Raw genomic sequence first — 23,219 nt, 5'->3', positions numbered from 1 at the left:
TATCTATCTATCTATCTATCTATCTATTAAATGCCTCCTATTCAACCAAGGTAAGAAATGCTTTTTAAAGGAAAAGCCATTTGCTGATGTCATAGTCAACCCATCCATCATTATATAACAGTTTCCTCCCAGGTTAAAATCTTCCATCTTGGAGAAAAGCTTCTTGAGACACTAAAGAGAAAGTGAAAAATAGGATGTTTTAGGACAAAATGTTATAAGGAGGTGAAAGAACAGGATGTCTAGGGGAGGTCAAATACTCCATCCTCCAGGGATAGAAGCTCCATCAGGATAGGAAGTGAACAACTCAAACTAGCTGAGGAAAATTCCTGAAACTGACAAGATTCATTAGACCTCCCCTCCTTCTCCCCTCCTCAAAATAAACAGTAAAGACTGGTGAGTTACTCTCAGAGAAGCTAGGTTACATAGAAGAATCAGGGATGGACCAGCCAAAATGCCTACAAGAAACTAAGATCAGCAGAGCTGCCTGGAAGAGGTTTGGACCAACTGAGAGGCTTGGAAAGGGTACTATCCAACATGTTGAGCAGGCTGTGCAGTACACTTCTGGTTCCCAGTTTTTATGAGTTGTTGCCTGTTCTGGGATGGGCTTTGGTGATACAGCATCTTCAAGTCATTTCTGCTCCTGTGAGTAACCCCTTACTATATTCCTATAAGTAACCCCAATAAAACTCATTGGTTCACCAAGTTGGACTTTGATGGTATTTGTACATTGTTCTGTTGACAGTTTGTGCAACACTCCTTGAAGTGGAAGCTTCTGGTTCCTTTGGAAAGTCAGTTATGTCAAATGATGTTTTTTGCTGGAGGACCCAGGTGAAAGGTTATTTTGTTAAAGCAGATATATAAAAGACAGTTTCACTGAAGCAGACACAAATGAAAGGATGTTTTGCTATAGCAGAAGCATGAGAGGACAAATGATGTTTAGAAAGAATATAAATACAACCCCACAGAGTGTGGGAGCCCAAGCCTTGGTTTGCTTTCCTTCGCCTCCCTAGTCTTCACTGACAACACGCATGTGTTGGTTTACCTTACACTGCGATGCTAAGCTTCGCTTGTGATGACTTCACAGAGAGAAGAAACTCATCTAAAAACTTCTAGTAAGATTCTTGCTGCTTCCACTGACTCTGACTGATTAGTGAGCCTCGAGGTTTCTTCTGGATTTTACTGCCCTTGCTGATTCATGTGTGGTGTCTACTGAGTAGACGACTGGATTGCAGTGGCTGACTCATGTTTGGTGTTTGCAGTGGACTGGACTGAGAATGACAAAGATTGCAATCTCCCCAAAGAACTATTTCTAAACATTCCGCATCCCCCACCCCATATCCTAATAACCTTTCTTTTCCACTACCTCTGGTGGAAGTCTAGAGGTTGAACCTTATTAAAGTACGTTGTGAAAGATCTGCCAACAGCCCCTCCACAATCACCCAGCCAGTCTCATTCTCATTCTGCTCCCCCAGCACCACGTAACCAATGAACTTATGCCATATTTTACAGTTTATAGAAGGACAAAATTCTTACTTGAACTTCACAAAAATGCCCTGGAGCAGGCCAGGTAGGCGTGGGTGAAGAGGAGGAGTCATGTGCCTTGATGTTGCTAGTTAGTGTTTATTGAACAAATATTTATTCACATGTATTCATGAGTGGTATCTGCTGCTCCAGTGCAAAGTCAGGTCTGCTGACTTGGTTCCCAGGACTCTTTCAGACCACACCAGGCACTGTCTCCTAAGGCGAGAAATGAAAATGATTTTTCCACTGGATGCAGGTCAAAAGACTTAATACAGCATAGACAATCCACAGCAACCTGGTAGATACTAAATGAGTCATGTTTCATCTGAATCTGAAACCAGAGCCTTTCATGCTTGCAGCATGAAGACACACTCAGAGAGGAAGCATTTATTGAGACCAGCGGCTTTTAAATATTTTAAAATCACTCTTAAGATTGGGTCTGGTTTAGGCCATAGCTCAGTAGTGGAGTTCTTATTGGGACTGTTCTATGCCCTGATTTCAATCTCCCCAAGCCAAACAGAAAAGATCGTCTTACCAAGGAGCTTGGCACAAAGAACACGAGACCTTCCTTATCACTCTTATCATTTTTTTATAAAAATTACTGCATATTTTATAGATTTATTTCTGACAGTCTTGGAGACTGGGATGCCCAAGTCAAGAGGCCACATCTTCTAAGAGCCTTCTTGTTATGGGATGATACAGAGTTCAAAGATGGCACATGAATCGTATGGATACATGCACCATCCTGGCTTAGGGATGATACAGAGTTCAAAGATGGCACATGAATCGTATAGATACATGCACCATCCTGGCTTAGGCCTCCTCTTATCAACATGATTTGGGGATGTTCAAGTCATGGCAGCATCTTCAGAGAAATCCTTTATTTCCTGATGAGGAAACAGTCCCAGAGGCCCAGGGAGAGGCCACACGAAGACTGGGTACCTGAGTTAGGACCAGAACCCATGCATTCATTCCCTTGGAAGGTCCTTTATCAAGCATGGGTTGATCTTCCCAAGTCACCTTTTGAGCAAGCACCTCCTGCTTCCTTTCTCTGTATTGCTAAATCCACTTTCTCCTATCTTTAACCTTTCTCAAGCTGGTTCCTCATTTCAGAGAGCATTTCTACCTGTGAAAGTTGTAACCTAGGTCAAAAGCATCTCCCCTCCTCAGGAAGCTCTCCAGATCACAGCCAGAGAGGCGTCCACCTCACTCCTGGGTCCCCTAAAACTGCCGGTGACTTTCAGGATGATGATCTATTTCAGAGCCATCTGTTGCTCAGTCCTACCCCTAAAGGCCTGTCCTCCTCGAGGAAGCACCACAGAACTGAAAGCAGCGTCTTCCAACTTTAGTCTACTCTGAAACAATATTTTCAAAAGGCTTTGTTTAGAGTTGTTTTCCTGTGTGGCACATATATGTGTGCATGTGTGTGTATTTGAAACAAATCATGCTATATAACCCAGGTTGGCTTTTAATCCATAGTCCTCCAGCGTAGCCTTAGTGTTAAGATTACCTACTGGCAGCACACACTACACCTGCCTCAACTTTGTTCATTTGTTTGTGAATGGGGTTGACCTGTGGGATCAGTCTCATTACCGCTGTACTCAAGCCCCGGGGGTTTATTGTAGCTGTAGATCATTGTAAGACTGTTTAATGACCATTATAGAAGCTGTTGCTTTAAACTGTAGGCTAAGGGCAGGCTAAATATCAAACGGGAATCATTCAGTGATGAAATTGAAACTAAGCTTTTTATCTGATCTGAGAAATCAAGATTGGACACACCACACTCAAACAAGCCAGTTGTAAGTACTGTGAAATTAAGCAGCCCTGCCTTAATCCTTCCACGGCTTGCTAAAGAGCCACACGTCGATCAAGTGCTTTTCTGTCTCTCTGTCCGTACCCACTACATAAAAAAACAGAACTTGGAAATGACCTATACTTAGGGGGTTTTTATTTTCTTCAGCCATTTTGTGTTTATGAAACCAACCCCCCTCACCCTGGCTTGTTGGAATATTTACCCTCATGCAATAAAAATATTGCCAGATTCTAAAACTGAAAATAAAGCCAGTTAAAATTGTTAGGTTGCCATTTTGTCCAAAACCAAATTCCTTCCATGTCATCCTCATCTTCTTGGTTTCCATTTGATTTCATTTGGTGTTTTTTGACAGGGTTTTACTGTGTATCCTGGGCTGGAATCAGCTCTTGGAGATCCTTCTGCCTTGGCCTCTTGAATTCTGGGATTATAAGCATGAATCACCACACTTAGCATATTGGTTCTCATCTTTTTTTTTTTTTATTTCTTCTTTTTCTAAAAAAATTACTTTATGTACAGGAGTACACTGTAGCCCTTCAGACACACCAGAAGAGGGCATCAGATCCCATTACAGATGGTTGTAAGCCACCATGTGGTTGCTGGGAATTGAACTCAGGACCTCTGGAAGAGCAGTCAGAGCTCTTAACTACTGAGCCATCTCTCCAGCCCCTGGTTCTCATCTTAATCTAGCGTTCACCGTGCAACTCATACAAGCTCCGTGTGTGATGGACCTTGGGCAGGTACTGAGAACTGGACAAGGACTCACCCACTGACCCGCCGTTCCCGGAGATACTAACTTCCAGCTTGTGTACCCTGCTGCTCTTCTTAGAGGAGCCAAAGGCAAGCCGCAAGGAGAGGCATCTGCACACTTCTTTCCGTCTGTGGGACTGCTTACTGACACCATTGGGAAGGCATTTTAATTTGGTTTCTAAGATTTTAAACAAATCTGTAATACCAAGCATTGACCTGAATGTTTGCTTCCTAATGAGTTGCTTTGGCCTTAGAGTTTTCCTCTTGCTGTAAGGTCAGCCCTGTTGTCCTCAACTTACTGCCCTGGACCAGCTCACTGTATGCTATTTGTTCCTGTGGAACATGCCCATCCCTTCCCAGAAAGTTGCTTAAACATAGAGCTTGAATCTGAAATGTCTCCCGTTGGCTCTTGCTTTGAAAGTTTAGTCCTTAGCTTGTAGGGCTATTTTGAAAGCTGAGACACCTTTAGGAGGGACTTCCCTGGCAAAAGTAGGTAACTAGGAGTGGGCCTTACAGAAAAACAAAGACCATGAAACCAGGAGGGAGAGCTGTCGGGCAGATGACGGTGTTTGTTAGGAGGGGGTGAAAGGGGTAACAAGGGTGAGTATGCACTACAGTGCATGTGTATGCAAGAGATCAGAGAAGAATCAGTATAATTTTAAATCCTAAAACTGTACAAGGCTTGGTACTTATAGCATGTGCTATTCGGGAATTATGATTGACAGTGGCTAAATATGAGCTGTCTTTAAAAAAAATGGTTGAATATAGTTTTGGTCCCTGGGTAGAGGAGAAGGGTTTCCTGACACAGAAGGTTAGAAAATGGTCTTTAAGGAAATAGAAACTGAAAGGTCAAAGGTTACCTCTCATAGGGTTATACCCTAAACCTGAGCCAACAATGTCGTCCTGTCTCCATTTTAGATGCTCTGAACCAAGGCTACTCCATTTTCATTGTCTTCCCTGGTAGCATGTAGGATCTTGTCAAATGAAATCAATTTAAGATGAGGTCACACTGTAGTAGACTGGGCTCTACTATTGTGATTGTTTTTGGTTATAAAAGGGGGACTGGGAAGTAGGTCAGGACTAAAGCATTTGTCTAGTGTGTATGAGGTCCTAAAATTAAGTCTTTAGAACCATACACAAGAAGAAAGGAGATGTAACATGTTGTGTGTAGTTTTATGCTCTACCCACCTTTGCTCGAGGAGTGGGGGTTGGGGGTGGAGTACCACCCTTTTCAACTTGTCTTCTTGGTACAATTGCTGGGCGCTACTATCTCCTGTCTGGAAAAGCGTACCCTTCTTGCTCTAAACTTTGGTTGCTAAACTCCCCTGCCCACCCTCCTATAGAAGCAACCTGTGTGGCCACTCTGTTTTGAGATCTTACCTGGTTGCTGGGCTCTCCTCTCTCCAAAACATGGTGACTCTGTGCCCCTTCCTTGTGTCTCCCTGCCCCCCTCCAGGGGCCCGGAAGTCCAGTCTGTCCCTTCAGCCCATCAGTTAGCCCATGGCTTTCTTTACTGACAGATCAAGAACCAATTGGGGAACAGAACCTTAGCATCAGAACTGCTCCCTACACAACTCATGGATGAGTACTTGTCTTGCATGCAAGAAGGCCTGGTCTAAAGAGATAGACACACACTGAGAGAGGTGGGGGATGGGACAGAGAGAGAGAGAGAGAGAGAGAGAGAGAGAGAGAGAGGGAGGGAGAGAATGTAGACAGAGGAGACTGCCAGTGAAGAAGCAAGGCCCCAGGCTACTTTGAGAGACAGATCTTCCCCAGAGGCTTCCAAGGCAGTACGGCTCTGCCGCCTTTCTGGACTCTGATTTCTGACTTCAAACCTCTAAAACTACAAGAGAATAAATATTTATTGTCTGGAGCCACCCAGTTTTCAGATACTTTGTTATGAGGGTCCCAACCAACACACAAGGGAGACATGGCCTGCCCTCATGGGACTCACATATTCTGTGGAGGCAGGACACTGCAGACTCTGGTTAAGTATACCGAAGGAGCCGGGCGGTGGTGGCGCACGCCTGTAATCCCAGCACTCTGGGAGGCAGAGGCAGGTGGATTTCTGAGTTCGAGGCCAGCCTGGTCTACAGAGTGAGTTCCAGGACAGCCAGGGCAATGCAGAGAAACCCTATCTCGATAAAACCAAATCCAAATATATATATATATATATATATATATATATATATATATATATATATATATATATATATACCGAAGGAATTAAATGGGGTGAGTGTATGAAGGAAGGGCCATTAGAGAAAAGATCACAGAAACCTCACCTGGCCCGGACACGGACAGATTGACAGATTGACAGCTCTTTCTGGATAGTAGACGCTGGTGTCTTGAAGAGGAGAACTGGGATTCAGATGTTGCATGACAGACAGCAGGATCCTGCTGGTGGGCTGCATGTGCAGATACAAGGACAAGAGTAGATGACTTAAGTCAAAGTGACTTATTTTGGAGTAGACCATAAAGATATTGATTGGAATCAGAAAGACTTGGGGAGGTATTGTTCAGGGAAGGGGTTGAGGGGAGCAACTGACAGTTCTCTTAGGTCTGAGACATCTTTATGAAGAAGTCAGCAAACTATATGTGACTGGAATAGCAAGGCAGCCCTCAAGTTGAGCATCCTTCACCCTGGCCGTGGAAGGCTACCAAATATGAAAGCCTGCAGCGAGTTTCTTTCTTCCTATTAGGAACCTCCTCTTTCTCCAGGATCGCGTTATGCTTGTGCCCTGGTCACTTGAATAACCGCTAATACTTAGAGACTTGCTAAGCAACGCTGGCATTGTCAAATCCTTCACAAAGTGCACAGAGCTTCAAAAGCTTCCTGCAACACCAGCAACGTAAATCCAGCTTCTTCAGCAGGGTGGGGGCTCTTGGGGCTTCCAGGATAAGCTGTGTGGAAGCCTTGGGGGAGGTTGTAGGTGACCTTGGACAGTATCCCAAGGGCTCTAGGCTCCTAACTGCTCAGCCAATTAAAGGAGAAACCTTTTATTTTGTGAGATCTCACTCCCCTGTACAAAGATCTTGAGAAAAGAGTCTGCACTGTGGCAGGCCAGCCTCGCTCTTCACTGCTGACTCAGAAATAGCAGCTGCGGGCCCTGAGAGCCAACAGTTCTTGGCACGATCAGAGATCAATTAAAACAGACCATTCTGGTCTGCCTTCCTCCACTAGGTGCTCCAGGGCATGTCCTCTCGCTTTCAGGGTCCCCCAAGAGTTTTTTTGCTGCCTAATTAGCTTGAAGCCTAGCAGCCTCAGAAGGATAACATGTCATGAATAGGAAGGAACACTGTTCTGGGAGCCTAAGACCCGGGCTTGTTCAGGCTCTACCAGAACTGTTTCCAGGCTATAAGCAAGTCTTTGTCTCACTGGTCTCAGATCCCTCAACAAACCAGGTAGTGACTGTCCCCTTTTCTATCCAGGTGCTTGTGGAAATCATCTTAGAATAGAGACAATACACATGACCATACCTTTTCATATAGCATATGCAATACAAATGTGTATATGTGTGTATACAATATATATAACTTGTGTGTGTGTGTGTAATTTTTGAGACAGGATTTTACTATGTTGTTGGAACTTCTATGTGTAGACCAAGCTGGCCTTGAACTAGCATTGACCTTATAGCCCACCTAAAAGCAGTCTTTCAAAAAAAAATGTCGCTAAGCCAGGCAGCATAGGCCTGGCACTCAGGAGACTAAGGCAGGAAGATCACAAGTTCATTCTCAGCCATGAGGATGCATTTAGATTGTCACAAATTTAAAAATGAAAACAAATATTTTCCTTATTTCAAAGGCATTTGAGGGAAGAAATGACAATTCTTAAACTCCCAGATCTCTCAAAATTCAAACAACTTCTCTTGGGCCTCGGTGGTCCTGACAGGGACTGTAATTGGATTCCCTAAAATAACTGCAACAGGGGGTTCTGGGAGAATTGTCAGATTTGGCAAATACAAATATAGGACATTCAGTTAAATCTGAATTTTAGATAAACAGTGAATATTTTTAGTGAGTATCTCCCAAGTACAGCATGGGACATAGTCATACCGACTGCATTGTTTATCTGAATTTAAATGTAAGCAGATACTTTCTGCTTTATCCAGATCTGCAGAACGTATGGAGGCCTCAGGTGGGGGTCAGCAAGGTACTCGGAACCCCAAACTCCTAGGTCTGCAGGAGAGGACTCTGGTTCAGAGGAGGGTTTCCTTGTTTCTGAGGTCTCCGGGTAAGGAAATGATCTGCCTTCCCTAACTGGGTGCACAGTTCCCATGGTACACGTGTATAAGTGTCTAAATGTATGCTTCAATAATTCTAGCTGGTGTGGACTCTAGCCTCAGAAGACTTGAGAGGGCTGGAGAGATGGCTCAGCGGTTAAGAGCACTGACTGCTCTTCCAGAGGTCCTGAGTTCAATTCCCAGCATGTACATGGTGGCTCACAACCATCTGTAATGGGATCTGATGCCCTCTTCAGGTGTGTCTGAAAAACAGCTACAGTGTATTCATAAAAATGAAATAAGTAGGTGGCCTGAACAAGGCCTCGCCCTCGCCTTGAAGCCAGAAGTGGGTCTCAAATGTCCGGAGCGGTTTAGTGGGTGAGAAGCCACTACAGAGAGGCAAGGACGATGTCTTTGCCTGGGATAGACAGAGGTCAAGAGATGGGCACAGGAAATAGTAGTCGGGGTCCCGGAAAGATAGACACAAGCACAAAATAAGACAGCCTCGTCCCCACTGGCCTGCGAAAAGCTACTCAGTAACCTGGGATTTCTACCCCATTGGCTTTGCAGTGCTCAGTGGGCAGCGCTGACATGGGTTAGGGGTGGAGGCCCAGGGCCACACTGGCCCCTGGAAGCCTTCCAGAGTCCCCACTATCCTGTGCTTGACTCAAGTCCTGGGAAGGGGCCGAGCCTATACAGATATAATGGAGACACAGGTGGAATCCACAGGATGTGTCATGGGGGCCTTTCTGTCTCTTCTCTCCCCAAGCTGGGAGAGGTCCAGAGGCACGTGGGTGTACGTGCGTGAGTGCGTGCGTGCGTGCAACGGGACACGTGTGCGTTTGTGTGTGGTGTGGTGTGAAGGGCAAAGCGCCATCGTTTCTGTAGGGAAGTCGCTCTTGCTGGTGGTCCTATCTCTGCTGCTCTTGCCGGAAGCCACAGGTCGGAGCCAGCTGGCCTGGTGTGCTCCCATCATCCCCCGCAGCCACCGGCCAGATCCCCTTAAGCGCTCCTGGCTCCTCCCGCCTGGCAGGAGGGAGGCTTGTGCCAGGCTAGAGGCACGGCAAGAGGGAAGGCGGGCAACTCGGGCCTCAGGCCTTGGCCATGGCCTCAGAAACACCCTGGGCGGTGAGCTCAGCCAGCACGTTGTCTAGGTAGCAGGCGTCCGGGTAGCCATGGCCAGTGAGGTTGGAACCAAACTCCGTCTTGTGGTGAATCTCGTTCCACACCACGGTGTCCGACTCGCCCGTGGTGTTGGATGTTCCGATGGTGAAGATGAGTCTGCGTTCCCAGGCGGTGATGAGCAATCTCAGCACCTGGGGGTGGGGTGGGGTGGGGTGGGGTGGAGGTGGGGTGGGGTGGGGAGATGGGGGTGAATGTAACAGCAGCCTGAGCCTTGGCCTGCTTCATTAACATCCACTACATAAAGTTCTGTTTCTTTCGGGGCTTGTCATCAGTACAGGCAGGGCTTAGACCCCACTCTTGGTACTAAATTACTTCCTGCGGATAAAGATCTGGAGATATCACAGGACAACGTAAGGTGCTGGCTTTTTGGTTTAAATGGTAAGTAAAATCGAATGACCTAAGTGTGCCAATGAAGGCTTTTGAAGGGCTGATTGGGTTCAAATCCCGGCTCTGCCACTTGGTTGCTGTGTGACCACATTAAAGTTCCTTACCTTCTCTGATCCTTAACTAGTGAATACGAGGAGGTAGATTCAGGGCTTGCTGTTTAGCATACTGGCTTAGGAAGGAATGACAACAGGGACTGGGGACAAGGGAAAGCATGCCTAAAAGATGGCAGCCGGGAACTCGGCCATCTGTTTTTGTGGAGACCAGGTGGGCACCCACCTTCCGACCCTTCTCATTGTTGGGTAGGTAGCAGTGGCGAGGGAAGCCTCTGGCGGTGAACTTCTTGCCTGGGTTGGGATGTTCAGGGCCCTTTGGGGACAGCAGGAGGATTTCAGACCACAGACCGAGTCTTGGGGTTGGGGGTGGGCAGAGAGTTGGGGCTGTAGCCCGCAGGGCTCACCTGGATGCCCGTGGGGATGTCATAGACAATGCGGATCGTCTGGGTGTCTGCAAACCCAGGCAGCGAGTGCGGGATGAGGTGAAACTCCATCTTCCCCGGTGGCTGTGTCCCTGTCTTCTCCCCGTAGATGGCTTTGCAGGTGGGGCACTGCAGGCTGCCATCCTGAGAGAGGCCGTGTGGCCGTGAGGTCCCTGGGGTCCCACTGGGCCCCTCCCCCGCACCGACCGCCCACCTCAGCGCACGGCCCCCACCCCCTGCACGGCAGCCCACCTTGTGGCCCACCTTGTTGCCATTGGAGTACATGGCCACCAGGCATAGCAAGTGGTACATGTGGCCGCAGCGGCCCAGGCGGCCCACCAGCTCGGGCCGCACACTCTTGTTCCGGAGCACGCCCTCATAGCCCGAAGCTGTGACCAGCCGCTCCATGCAGATGGTACAGTCCTGGAGGGCCAGGGAGACGGGGGAGGGTCGTGAGGAAGGCCACAGAGGGCCACAAAGTTGGAGGGGGGCGAGATGGCAAACCTTGGAGCTGACTCCCTTGCCTGATTAGCATCCCACCCCCCACCCCCACCTCAGCAAGGGTTAAATGCGTAACCACCCAAAGCAAAAGCAAAAGCCGGAGTGGAAAACTTGGCATAAAACTGTCCATCACTGGGCTAGAGAGATGGCTCAGTGGTTGCGAGCACTTGACGGCTCTTCCGAAGGTCCTGAGTTCAAATCCCAACAACCACATGGTGGCTCACAACCATCTGTAAGGAGATTTGACTCCCGCTTGTGGAGTGTCTGAAGACCGCTAAAGTGTACTTACATATAATAGATAAATAAATCTTTTGTTGTTGTTGTAAAAAAAAAAATGAAATAAGTAAATAAATAAATCTTAAAAAAAAAAAAGGAGTTTGCTAGTTAGGCTGAAGATCCAGAAAGAAAACATGGTTTGGGGTACCTCCCAGGACAGGCTCCTGACCGGGGGCGGGGGGACCCAGTCACACTTGCATGAGTGTGTCCCCATGCCATCCTTTGCTGAAGGAGGACCCTGGAGTCAGTGATGAGCTTTGGACAGAGGGGAAGGGAAGCCTCAGAGAGAACATACTCCAGCAGCCTCTCCTCGGAGACGGTCGCTTGCAGCGTTAGCAGTGCCCGTTAAGGAGAGAGCAGAGTTGGGTGCTGATCACACTGTATCCAGGCTCAGGAGACAGGCGGCCGTCTGTCCGTCCTCTCTGTGTTAGCCCACTTCGTGCCGCTGTAAGCAAAGAGCACCGGCCGGGCAACGCACACAGAATGGAACTTTGTCCGGTTCACGCTTCTGCAGGCTGGGAGTCAACAGATTGAGAGGCCACGCCTGCTGACTTCACACTGCCTTATCACATGGGATGGGGTGGGGGACACGGACAGGCAGAAGGATGGACGGATGGACGGGGAGACTGAATTCATCGGGAGCCCACCCCGTCCGTCTACAGTGGCACTGATCCACACCTTCATGACCTCTCTACCTCACAATACAGCTGCAGTGGGCATTCAGTTTTAGTCACAGGATCTGTGGGGGAGCCCGAAAATCCACAGCACCTTCCTTCTTGCCTTTCCTCAGTGATCAATGACCACAAACAGGGCCTACCATCTGATCTTCCGATGGGAATCAGCCATAGTCCACTCACAGGATGCTTTTACCCTGAGCTACTGAAGTTAAGGAAAAAGGCTGATGACTGGGTCCAGCTGGGGAAGACAGAGTCACGGCACTGGGGGGTGGAAACTTCGAGAAAGACCTCTGTGTTCTGAGGTGAAGAAGGCAGAGCCTTTGGACTGTGGAAAGAGAGAAGCAGGGCATAGCCGACAAAAGGGGGAGGCAGAGCGCACAGGTGGATATGCGCACACCTTCAGATAGATCATCCTGAGGTAGGCGCGGGCTTCATACTAGGGCCCAGGGAGAGGCAAACTTGGCAGCACTGTAGGATGCTCAGGGCAGCAGGCTGGCCGCTTATTTACCTGTTTTCCCCTTTTCTCTTGTGTTGAGCACATCTTTACCTGTCAAGGGCTCATTTATAATTCAGGCAACTTCCTTCGGGGAAGCAGGTGTTTTCTGGGACGCAGCACCTTGGGTAGCAGAATGTAGAGTGGAAAAAAAAAAGCAAGTCACAGCACAGTCAAGCAGATGTGTGTGTGGAGGCAAGGACGGAAGGAAGAAGAGGGTGGGTGGGATAAGAAGACAAGGAGGAAGAAGAAGGTTCCCTGTCACCTCCTTTACCCTCCTTCCGCCTCAACCAACAATAGTTGATTGTTGGAAGGCTTTTGAGTTTGAACAGCTCCTCCTCCTCCTTCTCCTCCTCCTCCTCCTCCTCCTCCTCCTCCTCCTCCTCCTCCTCCTCCTCCTCCTCCTCCTCCTTTTCTTTCATAGTGCTTTTAACCTGGACTGACTCTGTAGCCCAGGCTTACCTTGAACCTCTTGGTCATCTTCTGGCCACAACCTCCCTAGAGCTGGGACTGCATGGTGCCCCCATGGGAGCCAATGGCCTCTCCTTCAAGACTGCCCTTTCAAATGGCTAAGATTCCCATGACAGATCCCCAGAGAGCCAACCTCAAGCATAAGACGAGGGCTCAAACGTCACTGCCCTCCCAGGTGGAAGAGACACAGTCAGGGGAAGGGCACACTTCACAGCTCTGCACTGCCTGCCGCTGGTCAGGCGAGGAGCGTTAGGAGACCATCGGGGCGTCACACTAAACATGGCTGCTCAGCCTGGAGGAGCAGAAGAGCGTCGTTCCAGCTGTGGCCTTCTGGTGGACACACTGATCTACACTCTCACAGACCACCGATGAGCGAGCACTGGCCAGGCCCAAGAGGTGTGAGGGTCATCAGAGAAACCAGGGACTCAGGGTGGATGGCGCGAGGCACTGTCACATTGCACCAGGGAACCCACGCAGAGGGTGAAATCCGGGGCTGGAACAAGAGACCCTGAGAGAAGCCAAAGAGTGTCTGGAACTGATCAAAGAATGTGCGGGCAGCAATGCGTCTCATTAACAGTTCTCGTCTTCATCACCATTTTGTTCTTTGGCAGGTGTCTGCCCCTGGTGAAGTGAGGGCAGGACCCCGGGCACAGAGCAGATTGGCCGTGGGTGGAGGTGCTGGAGCAAACAGTGGGGACAGGCTGTTTCCAGCCGCCTCGTTTGCCCACACTGACCCAGACTGGGGTGCGGCTGTGATTCCAATCTCCCTGGGAACTGGTTGGAGCTTTGAGGAAGGCAGATTCCCCCAGAGGAGCCCAGGGATCAAGTCCAACCCAAACAGAGCTGGAGGCATTAAGGGGACTCCGAGTACTTGGCGTTATTAATGGGCTGTTTGAGCTGGGGAAATCGATGGCTGTTTAGAAAGGGCTTTGCGGAAGAAACCAGCCCAGATTAAGAAAAAGTGAAAACAAATACTCGGCTCTTCAGGAGGCCTCGAGGGAGAGGCGGGGTTTCCCCTGGCTTCACGGCTGCTCTCGCCTTTTGATTGGCAGATGCCAAGGAAGGTCTGTGTGTCAAGTAGAAATTAATGTCTAGACTGCTTTTTCCCCCTGCATCGGCTTCTCCTCACCTAGCTGAAAAGCCCAGATTCCAAAAGAGAAAATCCATTGTTTTCCTAAAAAAAAACCTTCTTTCGCAGAGAACCCGGGATACAGACCAGAAAGGTGTGTGAAGCTTTAGGGAGGAGACTGCAAGGCTGGTGATTTCTGCTTTGGCAGTGGAAGTCAAGAGGGCTTTGATCCGGTTTGAGGGGTCTGCTGTGATTGTGGAACTTTCTTCCTCAGAGCCCAGCGCTCCTCTCTGCCCTTATGTCACCTCCCTTCTCACCCTCCCCAGGGAAGTAGGAGGTCCTCGCTCCTGGTTCTGATTGGCAGCTTTGGAGGCAGAGCAGGTGATAGGGTGACGATCTGTCCACAAGGACACTGTGGGGGCATGCTCCTTCTCCCTCTCCCTCCCCTCCCTCCTCTCCCACCCCTCCTCTCCCCCTTCCCTTTCCTACCCTCCCCTCCCCGTCGTACCCTCCCCTCCCTCTCCCCTCCCCCTCCACTCCCTTCCCCCTTTCCTGCCCCCTCTCCCTTCCCCCTCTCTCTCCCCCTCTCCCTTCTTCTTCCCCTCTCTCTCCCCCTTCCCCTCCCCCTTTTCTCTCCTCCTGATTAAGTTGCCATTCCAGAACAGAAGCTATTGTAAAGAGCTTGGGTTAAGGAGGGGGACAGACGGGCACTGTTGGTTACCAACGGCTACTCCATTAGTGTCTGGAAATCTGTTTTCATCCTTTGTCGTCCCACCCCCCACACCCCCACAACCCCCGAAGGACCGAAGCAGAGTACACACGCGACCAGCCGCTATCTGCTGGTTCAGTGAGGCTCCTCAAGGGACCTCCAGAAGCAGGGCGATGGCATTCACCCCGGTGACCTGGTACAGCTTGTGCCATGACCTAATGACACTCGAGTTCCATTCTCCTTTGTCAAGGGCTGCAGTGTGCTAAGTCCTGAGCCGGGCTGGGAGTGGTCACATGAGGCTGCATTTGGCACAAGCTGAAGACCAGGCAGTTGCAGATTGCAGCGCCATTGGCTGTTCTAGGCCTAAGGCCCAGAGGCAGGCAGCGCAGGAGTGGGGAGGGAGGGCCTGGCTTTGTCTTGATTCAAACTCCAATTCTGTCTCTGCTTCTCTATAGCTCTTGATCTTGGGAAAGGAAGCGAGTGGTTTAACCTTGCTGACCTTGGTGTCCTCCTCAGTAAGATGGTGGTGATAAAGTATTAGGCACTCAAAAATTCTGGGTCTTGCCTTGATGGTGTCTCTAGGTGACCCTGATTCATCACTAGAAGCTGTGCTGGCACCTCTCGCTTCTCAGTGTCACTCCTGTTTGGACTTGTAGCTGTCAGGGAACTGCACAGGTGGAAAGTTACAGACATTCTGGGGCCTGTCTGTAAAGCACACCCACTCTCCCCACAGGGAGATCGGGAATTTCCCGGCGACAGGGTCCGGATCTGCATGTACAGAACAGGATAGGTGGGTTTAGGGAATTTTGCTTTTGTGTGTCTCTGGAAATCTGCAAGGGGTGGGCTTCCCACTAAGGATGAGTGTTTTCTGTCTTGGTCATCTCTGTCACATCTGTCTGTCGGGCCCGGGGCAGGGGAAAGGAAGGGGAGTCCAGAGGCTCTGGATCTGCTCATCTCCTAAGGAGTTGGGAAGAAACAGCGTCAACTGCAGAAGAACAAGCTCCCGGGAAGGCTGTCTGCTTCATCCCAAGGGTGCCACTGCTCCTCACCGGCCCCACCTCCTCCCTCTCTCCGTGCCCCTCCCCCATAGCTCTCCCAGCCCCCATCACTCCCATCCCTCCCCATCTTCCCCCACCCCTCCTTACCCTTCTCCACCATTCCCCACTGCTCTGCAGCTGCTGCTCAGATGACCCTGGCTTTGACAGAGAAGCCATCTCCTCCCCTTACAGTCCGTTCCCTCAGGGCTGCCTGGGCTGAAGGGTACAGACTTAGGTCACTTGCGCCTCTTGGTTTTGGACACACAAATCCTAGATATGTGTGATTTGTGCAGAAGCATGTCCTACTGTCTTGGCTGGAGTTGTAGGTCATGCCTGTGAGCGTCGTGCTTTTCCAGGATTGTCAGCCTGCACTGTATCTCCCTGCAAATTCTTATACCAAAGCCTTTGATGCTCCCATGTCTCAGAATGTCGCCGTATCTGCAGACAGGGTTCTTGAAGACACGACTAAATGGAAATGGATGACGTTAGGGCGGAGCCTAATGCAATGTGACTGGTGTCTTTGTGAGAACATGGAAGGGGCACACAGGGGGTGAGTGTGAGGACAGAGCAAGGAGGTGGCTTGTCTGCCAGCCAAGGAAAAGAAACCAGCCTTGCTGACGACTGGACCTCAGACTTCCAGCCCCGTGGGAAAACTCATTCTGTTATTTAAGCCATTCTGTCTGCAGTGTTGGTTATAGCAGCCCTAGAAAATGAGCGCACTTTCGGTCTTTGCACTGTAAATGTTTTTGGTTTTTTTAACTGATTGTCTTGGGTTTAAGGAATATCTTCAAAAAGAGCTTGTTTTATTGATGAACTTGACTTATTGGAAGCCACCTTGGGAGGCTCTTGGCAAACACAGAAGGGGGTGAACAAGAGCCCATGCCCACCCGTGCGCAGTACAGACTGCAGCTGTAGAGATAATTGGAGAAGATGGATCTATCTGCAAAGACGCCAAAGGTCGAGAGTTTATGCGAGTCATCCTCCCAGGCAGCGCCAGGGCAGATGAGCGATGGTGGTAGCAGCTATTCACCTCACGACTGATTTATACGCATCCTTGGAGATCTTGATATTTGTCTCACTGGAAAGACTTTTTTAAAAAAAATTTAATAAGAAACATGTTTCTGCCTCTTGTAATTCTAGTTGTCCTTACACAATGAGTCGGGGCCTCACATTTCTCCTTTGTTGTTGATAAGCCCACAGACCTTGATCAAATCTGTAGTTCTTCCTGGGCTAGAAGATTTTAAAACTTTTGATGATAACTTTTCTTGTATCAGGGTCTCACTATGTCACCCCTGCTGGCCTGGAACTCGAGATGTAGGCCAGGCTGACCTCAAAGTCACAGATCAGCCTGCCTCTGCCTCCTGGGTGCTGGATTAATGGCGTGCACCACTGCATAATTTTTATTGCAGAGCTGGTACTGGTACCAAAGCCAGAGCTTTCCCATGATACCTGGGCGGTAGAGGCAGGTGGATCTCTGGGAGGTTGAGTCTAGCCTGGTCTACAGAATATGACTCTGTCACAGAGAGACAGAGGCAGACAGACAGACAGACAGACAGAGTATTTGCATAGCCTACGTGGTTGTCAGTAAGGCCACAGGATTACTGCCAGATATACAGGCAGATAGGAATGCAAATATAATCTGTATGAGCTTTGCTGAGGTTTGACTTTTAATAATATCGTAGCTCTTTTTAAAGGAGACCTCTGCTACTTGTACCTACCTAGGAAGCTTTTCTGTGTCTGTGCTCTTCTTTAATTTTTTTTTTTTTTTTTGTGGTTTTTTGGATTTTGGTTTTTTAAGACAGGGTTTCCCTGTATAGCCCTAGCTGTCCTGGAACTCACTCTGTAGACCAGGCTGGCCTCGAACTCAGAAATCTGCCTGCCTCTGCCTCCCAGAGTGCTGGGATTACAGGCACGTGCCACCACCACCCGGCTCTTTAATTTTTTAAGATTGATTTATTTTATTTTATGTGTATGACTGTTTTACTTGCATGTTTGTATATGTATCGTGTGAGTGCCTGGTGACCACAGAGGTCAGAAGAGGACAATGGGTCCCCTTTAACTGGAGTTTTGGGTGCTTATGAGCCATGTCAATTTTGAAAATGGAATCTAGGTTGTCTGCAAGAACAAGTACTCTTAAGCATCGACCCCCCCCCCCGCCTCTCTCTCTGTGTGTGTGTGTTGTAGGTCAGAGGTCAACATCAGGTATCTCCCTGGGTTGCTCTCCCCTTTATTTTTGTGGTAAGGTCTCATATTGAACCTGGAGCTGGCTGTTTAGGCAGAACTGTGCCTGCAAGCTCTAGGGAGTCAGTCTCCTGTCTCTGCCCCCGGCTCCAACACCACTTGCCCAACACTCAGGCTACAGGCACATGTTGCCTTGCCATGCCTGCTTTTTATACTGAGTGTTGAAGATCCCGGTGAAGATCTTTGTGTGCTGCACACATTTGTGTTTTGACCTCCAAGTTTATTCTCCATATATCAGAAGAATGTTCATCTTTGTTATACTTATTTATTTTTTTAAAGATTTATTTATATATTTTATATATGTGAGTACATTGTTGCTGTCTGCAGACACACCAGAAGAGGGCATTGGTTCCCATTACAGATGATTGTGAGCCACCATGTGGTTGCTGGGAATTGAACTCAGGACCTCTGGAAGAGCAACCGGTGCTCTTAACTGCTGAGCCACCTCTCCAGCCCTTGCATATTTTTTTAAAAGGCAAATTTCTGGAATGGACAAGGAAGCCATCTTCAATCAAAGCTGTAGGATGAGCTTTTAAACTGGCTAAGAGTCAGAGCCCGTGCAGAGGGAATGCTAGAGAGACACCGTGAAGACCTCAGGGATGCAGCTAAATCACCCAGATGCGTAGAAGCTCCTGGATCCCCAACTCTATCTCTCATCTCTTCTAGAAGATGCCGACTGGTGACTATGCTTGCACTGGAGCAAGCCTACGTGGTTGCATAGCCTACGTGGTTGTCAGTGAGGCCACAGGATTACTGCCGGCAACAGTTCAGCTGTACCCTAAAAGACAGCCTAGAACCAAAGCGTTTCCCACAGCATTCCTAGAAACTACTTAATGCATGCCACTCAGAAAACCCAAATCCTATCATTTCATAAATATCAGCTGTGCAGATATGTCTCTCAAACTTATCTTTTTAGATTGTTGGAAAATATAACTGGATACCAGAAGTGTCAGAAACCTGGTTCTTACCTCTCCTCACACGGGGGAGGCCAGCAAAACCACAAGTAGCGATCACCCGCTACTCCTCCTGCCGTGGACCAGTCAGACTCAGCATTCCTTCCCAGGACCTGCTCTCTAAAGCCATGCCGGCTCTGCCCCCATTTCCCACTTCATCCAGAGCAACCATGGCTTCCCATGCTTGTCCTGGTATCCCGATTGTCCCCTCAAGATAAGGGAGCCAGATGACGAAAAAGGGTCAGGCTGGCTTTGCATCAAGACAACCAAGGACTAGATTCCATGGGTCTTGCCTGTAAGTTGAGGACATGAATCTGTAAGTTCTGGGTTTATTTTGTCCCCATCTGTGTTGATTTTAAAATGGCCTCCTAGGCTCACAGGGAATGCCACTGTTACAAGGCGTGGCCTTGTTGGAGGGAGTGGTCACTGGAGGAAGGCGTGCTTTGAGGTTTCAGAAACTCAAGCCAGGCCTAGGGTTGATCACTCTCTTAGCTTCCTGCCAATCCAGATGTAGCACTCTCAGCTGTTCTCCAGTCCTATGTCTGCCTGCCATGTTTCCTGCTATGGTAACAGTGGACTAAACCTCTGAACTGTAAGCCAACTCCAACGCAATGTTTTCCTTTATGAGAGCTCCTGCGGTCGGTCAGGGTGCCTGTTCACAGCAGTAGAAACTCTAATCCCCCATCCTTCCAAGCCCATCTCCAACACTGCTTTCCCATGCTGCCTCTGACCTTTGGTACTTCTGTGGCTGTTCCATCATTCTCAGGGGCCGGAGAGGAGGCCCACCGATTCCAGTGTTCAGACAACAGTTCTTTGTGCATGTTGAGGGCATGAAGTTCCTTTTAAGAATTCACATGACTCAAATGTCAGGTTCAGAAGCCATTCTGCAGTCCAGAAGGTGCATGCCATTTCCCTAAAGCAGATCCCTCGCCTACAGGACTGCAGGCTCTTCTGCTGGGAAAGGCCTTAGTCCAAACCACCACGCCTACACGGACGCCATCTTCCCTCTACTCCCCAACTGCCTTTTCTTTATTGACTTTGCCCTTTTACTTTTTCCCTTGGATAGGTTGTGTGATTCCAATCATCCATCCAATTTCCTGCGCCCTACTCTCTCTGGCCCTGGTCCACAGATCCTGTAGTAAATTCTAAAACAAAGTGGCCTTCAAAAGATGGCCTCTCCTTGATTTTTATCCCCCTGAGGGATTCACCATGGAGCCAAGGACAGCATAGGCTTGGACCAGGGTCTGCCAGTTAGTGATTATTTTGTTTCAAGACAGGGTTTCTCTGTGTAGCCATGGCTGTCCTGGAGTTCACTCTGTAGACCAGGCTGGTCTTCAGTTCAGAGACCTGCCTGCCTCTGCCTCCAGAGTGCTGGGATTAAAGACACAGGCCACCACTGCCCAAATACCATTTGCCATTATCAACAGCCTGATTAGTGTTACAACAGATAGGAAAAGAAATTCTCTAGCCATAATTTTCAGGGTTTTGGAAGAGAGTTTAGGACTGCCAGTTTTAGCTAGTAAACATTATCTGTCCACATAGACATGTGCTGTAAGTGACTTCTCTAGTCTCTGTGGAGTTGCTAGGTATACCTGTAGTGGACCATACTCTGAAATGCTAACATCGCCTCTCCTAAGACCCCCCCCCCCCTCCCGGGGGATCTGATCTCAGAGTCCCTCTGTCATCTCTTCCCACCAATATTCTGAACTCTCCATATTGCCTTTAGAGGAAGTCTTTTCCTAATCTTCAGGTTTGGTTGTTGGCTCCTGGCACAGAGGCAGACAGAAGGCTGGGCACCATCTTCCTCTGGCAATTCTCTGAGAGCAGAGAGTGATCTTTTTTGAGGTTTGAGAATATCAATAAGCACTGTTTTGCTAAGGCGCTTCCCGTCTCTCACAGTCAGAGCAATCTGCCTGCCTGGAGCTAGCCTAGAGTTCCTTGTTAGCAGCTAATTTGGGTGCTGTTAGTCTATGGTTCTGTTGCTAATCTGACATTCACATCAGCGGCTTGATGAGAGTAACAAAGGGAGGAGCAGCCTCTTACCCCTCTGCAGCAGCGCAGGCCCATATGGTGTCATTTTTCAAGGAACAGATTTTTGTCTTTCATGCCATTTCAGAGCTGTTTCCCTCTGAAAGAAATTACCAGCTCTGATTTCATGCAGAACACGCCTGGATGTCACTGCAGAGATCTAGTTAAGCTGAGCTCTGGTGGGTCCCAAGAGCTTACAGGGACAGTGTTCAATTGCACTGTCTTGTCTCCCAAGCCTGTTTTGGTGAGCTGAGAGCCACCGAGGGCCCCCTTCTCTGATTCCATGCGATTCAGAATTCCAGCCTGGGGTTGATATGGAGAAAGGTATAGGGTCTTCCTGCTCCCCACTTTTTCCTTACAGTGGAACCAGTGAAATGGTCCTGTCTCTGGGCCAGGCCTTGACTTCCTTGAAACCCCTTGGGAACCCTCAGGGTAATGTTGTCACTCCATAGGCTAGCTTTCCATGCTTAGGGACAGATGGTTTCAGACTGAGACCTGTAGTTCCAATTCTCACTTCTTTGGGGAAGACATGAGACCTGTTCTATCAGAGCTCTATCTGTAGCTAGCTGTGGGGGCCTGGTCCCTACGCCCGCACTTCCTTTAACAAGACTTGGAATGTCTGCCCTCTCTCACCCCAGTGGTCCTAACAGTTTACATTTTTCAGAGAACCCCATGTTCTGAAAGAGCCTCTGTGTACGTCCTGTGAGCATCGCAGAATTCTGTGGGGCAGGCCCTCCTAGCTGATGTTGCAAAGTTATGACGCAGAACAGCCTGTGAGGAAACTTGCTTAAGGTCAGGGGACTGGTCTGAGAGAGGGGTAGGGAGAGTCCAGCTGGCTTCGCTCCCACTGCAAGGCTCTCAGACACCATGAGACTGAATCAGAGGCCAGGCTTCCAAGCCAACATCTCACCACAGGGTGCCATCTTGGAGAGCAACATGCCTACACTTCTCCAAAGTGAGAAGGTTGCTGGAGAATTGTTACTCTGTAATGTGTGATCTCAGGAGGAACGTTCCAGAAGAAGCTGAGATACAATAGAAAAGGCACCAAAACTTAAGTCAGCTCCTGCTTCAGTCACTGCCAGCTGTAGATCCACTGCCCTAAGTGCGTCAACCCTGTGGCAGTGGGTTCAGCGCCAGAGCCACACAACACGGTAGCATGTATAAGATGTTAGCAGAGGAAACCACTGAGTCTAAGACACTCCAATGCCGACAAGGCAAGATGCTCCGGGAAGAGACGAGTTAAGCCAAATGGAAATAGTAACCCACAGGTCACTTCTGCACGTGACTTAGGTGAATGCTGAAATGGGTCACAAACTGAAATCTCAGCCAAGCTGGTTAATAATGGAAAGATGAGGACAGCCTAGGGCACAGAGACTTGGGGTGACTGCAGTAAATCACTGCCTGAGTGAAATGGACTGTCACCACTCAGTCCCAGGGAAGTGATGTCACACAGGAATGCCAGTGCTGTGTGGGTGAAATTCCCAACTTTCCGTGACACTTGGAAATCTGGATATTTATATGAAAATACTCCAATTATTCAAAATTAAAAACAAATCGGAGGACTTCAAACCCCTTTCATGCCAAGTAGAATGCATCTGCTGGCCATCTGGTGCCTGGGATCCCAGCTCACAGTGCTGTGCTAGCAGTCTTCTGGGTTGCTCTGTGTCTCATTTTGCCTTAAACAATTCCAGAGGCCCCATTTCCTGGCCTTCCTTGGGGGTGCACCACAGCAGTGACAAGTCTCTACCATTTCAAGTCAATAATGCAGGGCATTGCACAAATCTCATTTTCCTGTTCAGAGCCTCTGAGGCTGGATCCCTGACAGGGGCCAGTGTGCATGCCCAGTTCCCCTCTCCGTGCCTGAAAATAACCATCTCAGACACACACACACACACAACAGCATGACAAACACAGAGTGATTTGGCCTGGCTAGCAGGGTAGAACAGACATGGATTTTTTTTTCCTGCAGTCATTTCTACTTTATTAGATCACATAACCATTTTTATTGTTAACTGAGGAACAAATTAATTGCTGTACAAATGAACGAAAGCGCAGATGAATGCCCTCGCCATTACTTGAATCTTAAATGGCAATTACTCGGCGTTGTAATCCAATAGAGCCGGCGGTAGTGCAGCTGCGGTGCCTGCTCTGGTCCAGTTTGCTGCTAATGGGAAAAGTGGATGTCCCCGGAGATCCCCTAACATCCTGCGCAGACCTGGGGAAGACGCTGAAGCCTCTCAGCCTCCTGTCTGCCCCTGTGCTCAATCTAAATGCCATGGGGTGCGGGGTGAAGGTAGAGGGAGCATTTCTTATCACACTCTTCTTCTTCTTCTTCTTCTTCTTCTTCTTCTTCTTCTTCTTCTTCTTCTTCTTCTTCTTCTTCTTCTTCTTCTTCTTCTTCTTCCTCCTCCTC

General features: G+C 48.8%; 1 protein-coding gene across 1 annotated transcript; it reads right to left on the bottom strand.

The window, feature by feature from the left end:
- Positions 1-8,903: 8,903 nt before the first annotated feature.
- On the bottom strand, positions 8,904-10,803 carry LOC127666246 (E3 ubiquitin-protein ligase DTX1-like). Its single transcript, XM_052159049.1, has 4 exons — positions 10,604-10,803; positions 10,334-10,495; positions 10,153-10,242; positions 8,904-9,620 (listed from the first exon to the last, which is right to left on the bottom strand). The coding sequence occupies exons 1-4, from the start codon at positions 10,757-10,759 to the stop codon at positions 9,396-9,398; spliced, it is 633 nt and encodes a 210-aa protein (XP_052015009.1). The 5' UTR covers positions 10,760-10,803; the 3' UTR covers positions 8,904-9,395.
- Between the last annotated feature and the right edge of the window lie 12,416 nt (positions 10,804-23,219).

The sequence above is a fragment of the Apodemus sylvaticus genome, chromosome 15 (genome assembly GCF_947179515.1).
Source record: "Apodemus sylvaticus chromosome 15, mApoSyl1.1, whole genome shotgun sequence".
NCBI lineage: Eukaryota > Metazoa > Chordata > Mammalia > Rodentia > Muridae > Apodemus > Apodemus sylvaticus.
The sequence above is the reverse complement of the archived record's forward strand: the minus strand, read 5'-3'. Positions and strand labels throughout refer to the sequence as shown.